This window comes from Jatropha curcas, chromosome 7 (genome assembly GCF_041381405.1).
Source record: "Jatropha curcas cultivar XTBG-Jc1 chromosome 7, XTBG_Jcur_1.0, whole genome shotgun sequence".
Taxonomy (NCBI): domain Eukaryota; kingdom Viridiplantae; phylum Streptophyta; class Magnoliopsida; order Malpighiales; family Euphorbiaceae; genus Jatropha; species Jatropha curcas.
In genome coordinates this window covers 14,733,244-14,739,270 of record NC_143157.1, presented here as the reverse complement: position 1 = coordinate 14,739,270, position 6,027 = coordinate 14,733,244, and the positions used below count along the sequence as shown (strand labels likewise).

Genomic DNA, 6,027 nt, shown 5'->3' with positions numbered 1-6,027 from the left:
AGATGAAAAATAAGAACACCGAGATTTACGCGGTTCACCCTTCAACTGTATGGGCTACGTTCACGGAACAAAAACTCCGAATAATTCTTCTACTAAAAATAATAGGTGTAAAAAGAGATTACAAAAATAGTGGTACTCTAAGTTTTTAACAAAAACACCCCAAAATTACAATCCTCACTATTTTCTCTCTTTCCCAATTTTAGGAACCCTTTCCTAAAATTTTCTACACTCAATTGTTTATTTCTATTTTGTATGTTTTTGTACATTTAAGTTGAAGAAAACTTCTCCTATTTATGGGAGAAGTGGATGCATTAATCAATGTGTCTGCGCAATTAACGCATCCATTTTCATTTTTGTAGGTAAGCTTTCTTTGAACTTTTAAACCACACGTGTTTTTCTCCTTTTTTTTTTTCTTCATTCAAACATACGTGGCTCCTTCTCCATTTTTTTTTCTTTCTTTCTTTGCCCAACAAAAAACGTGTTTATTTTCCTTTTCTTTTTTTTTTCAAATGTGTGTAGGTCCTACATGTTAGAGGGACCCCACAACAAAAACAAAGTAAAAGTTACAAAATATCGCAAAACTCGGGATATATTTTGATACATTAGACACCAAGAGTTATTGAGAGAGAACAGAACATGTTACACTATCCACTTCAGGTAATACACGATGAGCTAATTTTACAAAACAATATTTTAACCCTAAGCATTAAATCTGGCTTATTTATTCTTTTTTTTTTTTTCCCCAAAACAAATTTCCTCGCTGATGCACAATATTTTAACCATCTCATCCACTAAATGTAGCCAGCTCTAAGCAGCAGATTGCAATAGCAGAACATACAGATGCAAAAGCAACAAGTATCAATTTTGAATAAATTTGCTCGTACCACTGCCATAATCTGCTTACATCAGATGAATTATGGTTGAACACAAGCTTCGGAGTCAAGTAAGAAGCTGTAGAGAGTCTCAAAGCCGACGCCGCTGTTTTGTAACAAGAGTGCCATGCTGCTGGTAATGGTGATTCTTTCGCATAATTGAGCAACCTATGTCAGGCACAAAATCTGTACTATCATATTGATTCTGAACATTCTTGGGCCAATGTAGTCCTGAGGCTGTAGGTGGAGAAGGGATCTGTGGCACTGCCCAGGAACTGTCCGGCACCTGACCCAGGCGCTCCTCATCATCTACTTCATCCTCAGCAGATCTTAAGATTGCAGAGCCATCCGAGTCACTACGCTTACCACTGTCAGCCTGACATATATTGTTTAAAAGAACCTAACATTACAAAAATTGTGGCAGCCACAAGCGTTGAATGAAGTTGGTACAAGGAGGCAATTAACAGCTAGATGACTAGAACTAAAAAATAGGTTACAAAAGTATAGCAGGCTTGAATTAAAAAAACATATAGACTCGAGTAATATGCTGTGTTATATACATATTGACCCTCTCAGTGTGCACACTAAAGATGGCGTGTGCTCCAATTGGTCATGTTTTGATAGACTTTTAACTAACATTTGCAAATTCTGAAGACAATAAAGCAGCAATAATGTTCAAAGTAACCAATTTCAAGCCAGAACCGCGTCAGCTAACTCTAACAGCTATGACAACTTCAGCCCAGACAATTCAACCATAATAAACTAGCGACAGGTACAGCAGTTTGCTTGTCCATGAGAAAGATACTTATTCTACTACAAATTTTATTAATAACCAATGAATAGATGCTGTCAGAAGCATTTAAATCTGAACTTGCAAAATACAATTTCTGTTTCATGCTCCACATTACCATCAGACCACTCTGAATAATCACATTAAACTAATCAGATCACCCACAAAATTATTTTCATTGAAGCATCAATTGCATCAGGAACTTGAGCGTCCACTAGCCTTAAAAAGGGTGTTCTACAAGGTCAGATAGCCAAGTGAAGTCTCAATGTCACTATTACAGGTTGAAGTTCTGATTAAGGTCCCACATCCACAATCCATCAGCATATGTTAATTTTGGCATGCCGGATGGCTATGCAATAGACAGATAAACTTGCTGCCAGTATCAGATAGACAGGTGAAGGGCAACTAATTTGCAATTTTCTTAGAGAAAAAGAAGATCATTTATAACAAAACAAACATAAAATGAAGGAGTACAGGCCTTGGGAGGCCAATAAGATGGCAGCCTAAAAAATGGTAATGAAGTTCAGCATAGTAATTCTGCACACCTAATTGCATACCTTAGATGATCCATTATCCATATACTCATAATTTTGATTAAAATCAGTGAGTCCAAGAAATTCATCTATCTGCCACTGTGGGATGCTTACAGCTGCAGAACCCCCAGAAAATGACACCTTAGAAGGTCCAAACTCCCCTCCTCCAAGCTGTGCAGGCAGAACTTCATTGGATGGACTAGTCAATGGTATTGGGGTTTCCCTTCTAGAAACAGAATTTGATTTTGTTTCAGAGGTTTTTTCATTTAAAGTTGACTTCCCAGATGAAGAGGATGCACCAGGGTTGGCAGGTTCTAGACCTACTTTTACTCCAGTGAGCAGAAATCTCTGATGAGCAGAGACATAAGCATTTGCTGTATGAACGGAAACATCACATTTTCTGCATAGTAAAGCTCGGTCTTCTAGACAAAAGAAGAAGCCAGCCGTCTCCTGTATGAAATGAATGAATCTTGTGATCAATAGTTAATCCACAAAGAAACAATCCATAAACTACATACTCATAAACTCTAGAGCATTTCAGAGAAGTCATCAGGTTAAAATAATCTCTATGAAGCTAACTTGCTGGCACCATATACAGCGATGCTTTCTCAAATTACTCCAAAATGGTCTGAAGAAAACAGAATCCATTCAACTCCTATCCAATTCTTACTCTATTTTACCATCAAACCGTATATCAGACCAATACCACTTGAGAACATCTTGATTCTTGGCATCAATTTGCATAAATTACTATTAACTGAAATAAGCTTTTTTATTTATCGACAAAAAATGCAGCAAAAAGACCTCTTTGTTTGTGGAGTGGCGATGTGAAACAATTGGAAAGATAAATTAACTTTTCCTTCAGTTTTAACTGAACATAATAATCCAACAGCATCAATGCTGGAATCAAAAAGGACAAAAAAGTGCATGCAGTTAGAGTCCACAAGTCCAAAATGGACATTAATTGAAAGTAATAAGAAATTGAATTTGTAAAAGATTTATTAAAGTCCAATCATCTTGGATTTAGTTTTGCAATCTAAGTGTCTTTTCAAGCAAAAAGTTTTACTTGATCGCAATTCATTCTAGTAGAACTTGCAATTATACTTGAGGCTGTGCTTTGTGTGCCAAGGTTGTTTTGACCGTTATAGTTTGTGTAGCGATGCTGCAAGGTATGTGTGACCCATTAATTGGGATTTGTTTAGATTGTGATTTTGTGAAAACTTGGTGAGCAAATAGCAGGTTGATTTATGAGTTTTGGGAGAGATTAATCACCAATTAGTGATTCTATTGTTTGATTAAGTTCGCAGTAGATTATTTTTGGCTAAGGCTTATGCCAAACCACATTAAATTTGTTCTTTTTTTTTTTTTTTTTTTTTTTTTTTTTGACATCTATTTTAGAGAAGTTTTCATAACAAGTGATATGAAAGCCTTTGGTTTGCAATGTCAAAGATTCTATAAATGGTGGCATCAAGATTTCAGGTGTAGCTTTCCAATAGTAAAATAATTTCAGTCCATAGCAAAACATCGTGAAAGATATCTTTGTACATGAAGTAACAACTAAAATGACCTGGTGACTATCAATGATAATAATGACACTGATTCGGATGAGCTTCGACAAAAAGTTGACTACCATCCCTTAGACCTTTGATCCTAATATGATTGTGACGTTCTAAATTAGAATGATCCCATTTATTGATTGGTGTCTTATTGAATTGAATTTGAAAAATCCAACCTTATTCTGAATTCAATTTTGTGGTGCCTATGCAAGAAGAAACTTTGCTTAATTGTTAGGGCATTTTGTTTAGCCATGCATGATAGCTTATTTATTCTCGATAGCTAGGTTATAAGTGTTTGGTAAGTATATTAATCTAATAAAAGTTCCATTTCGTTTCAGAGCTTTTTCCTATCAACAGCTAGTTGATTCATATTTATATTATATTTTGAATCTATTAGCCTTATGAAAATAACGACTGCTTTTTTTTAATTAGTACTTATATATAATCGCTTTAATTTAATTAATTAAAGATAAAAAATAATTATAAAAAATTTAATTAATAAATTTATTTCTTAACACATTAAAATGACTAGAATTGTCATCATACTTAAATGGTCCAAAAAATTGCCATTTATACAATGACATCACATGAAATTTTCTTTTTTTTTTTTTCACAAAAAAACAGTCAAAATTTTGGAAATGGCATAAATAGAAACACACATTTTAACTCTATCAAAAAACCTTTCTTCAAAAATGAGCAACTCCACTTCGGATTCTATTCTCTCTCTTTTCCCTATAACAAAATGGACAGCATTTGCTGTTTCAGATAGACAATTCCATCCAGAAGCTCAAGCTTATAATGATTGCCTATGAGTAAGTATTTTCTTAAGCATGGACAAGTGCAAACATCCAATTTTCATGTTGGTTGGAGCTCTATACGTATAACCAACATGATTTATCACAACAAATAGAGAATTGCAAAACAAATACCTATGTATACACTATGCCTATATTTGGTCAGTCATAATATTGTATTCGATAGAGAGAATGCAATACCTGACAAATGTCGCACTTAGGCATATGAGGGGAGGAGCTAGAAAGAGGAACTCTCTGATGCTTGCTTGCAAGCTTGTTGGCGGCGTGAACCTTCTCATCACACGCCCAACACAACGCTGCCTCATCTGCGCAGCAAAGAACGTTCGCCTCCGCCGCCTCACAAACGTTGCACTGAATCTTCATCCTCCACAAACTTCAAGTTCAAAATCATAAACAAAACAAAGATCCAATAAAAAATAATTCCCAAGTCTTTCCTAAATCTGTGTACTCTCTATCAAATATAAAACAATTATAAGAAACATAAAAAACTACAATTTGCTCTCTATCTACTGATTCTTTCTCTAAAACCTTCCTAAAACCCCTTCCTTCTCTCTCTAAAACCTTCCTTAAAACCCTTTTTGGTTATCTGTTTTTATTTCTTTTTAAAAGCGTAGGTTTATCTAAAAGAAAATTGAAAAATAACCATAGATTTTCTGATATTTCTCAACTTAAAATTAGGAACTCTAGGAGTAGGAGAAGGAGACTTCGAGATCTTTCAAAGAAAATAAGAGGATCAGAAGAGGCCAACGAAGCGTAAGAAACAGAGGTTTAGTGGTAATTAAAAAAAATCAAAAAGAAAATGAAAATGAGAAGTGATTCTTTCTTCTTAGTTGAAAATGGGACCGATATTTTGTCCGCCACGAGTGTTGGTGTACACGTGGCAAATTCTCGCTACTGTCCTTGCCAAGGAGACCGACTTCACTGTTTCTTGCCGTGACGTTAGAGAGAGAATTGATTGACTAAAAAAGAAACAGTACGACCGGTTCTTGTGACGCGTGATTGCACGCTAACCGATGTCCTTAAAATCAAACCGAACATCAAACCGATTTAATGAGTGGATCCCGATCATATGGGATCAATTCAGTGCAACTATATTATTTATTTATTTATATATAAGTTAACAAATATACTCATAAACAGTTTTATAATATAAAAATAATAATGTAATTACAAATTTATAATTATTTTTCGACTCATTATTATCTAATATTAATCTATGACTAATAATTTTTATGTCATTCATTGTACAAACCAAATATTACATATTCAACATGATAATAATATTTAAATCATTCATCTCTCTCGCTCTCTTTTTTGGTGTTCTTTCAGATTTTGTTTTCTAAATCACTGCTGATCGTCTTCTTTAGTCGGTGGTGGTTTCTTTTCATTCCTTTCTATTGGTTTTCTTTATTTTATTTAGTTTTTTTGTTTAATAATTTCCAATCTTATGATCGTTTTTGG

At 34.4% G+C, this 6,027-nt stretch overlaps 1 protein-coding gene across 2 annotated transcripts; it reads right to left on the bottom strand.

Annotated features, from left to right (window-relative positions):
• Nucleotides 1-571: 571 nt before the first annotated feature.
• Nucleotides 572-5,336, bottom strand: LZF1 (light-regulated zinc finger protein 1). Of its 2 annotated transcripts, none has more exons than XM_089724274.1 (3): nucleotides 4,747-5,336; nucleotides 2,220-2,645; nucleotides 572-1,272 (listed from the first exon to the last, which is right to left on the bottom strand). In XM_089724274.1, exons 1-3 carry the CDS (start codon nucleotides 4,927-4,929, stop codon nucleotides 964-966), a joined length of 918 nt encoding a protein of 305 aa, XP_089580400.1. In that variant the 5' UTR covers nucleotides 4,930-5,336; the 3' UTR covers nucleotides 572-963. The 2 variants fall into 2 exon arrangements, with proteins under 2 accessions (XP_089580400.1, XP_089580401.1); XM_089724275.1 differs by having other exon boundaries at nucleotides 572-1,248; nucleotides 4,747-5,330.
• Between the last annotated feature and the right edge of the window lie 691 nt (nucleotides 5,337-6,027).

Coding starts and splice junctions, on each gene's coding strand:
- LZF1 (XM_089724274.1), bottom strand. CDS start 4,929: ATGAAGATTCAGTGCAACGTTTGTGAGGCGGCGGAGGCGAACGTTCTT. Junction 2,646..4,746: donor CTAAGTGCGACATTTGTCAG/GTATTGCATTCT, acceptor CATTTCATACAG/GAGACGGCTGGCTTCTTCTT. Junction 1,273..2,219: donor TGGATAATGGATCATCTAAG/GTATGCAATTAG, acceptor TTGTAATGTTAG/GTTCTTTTAAACAATATATG.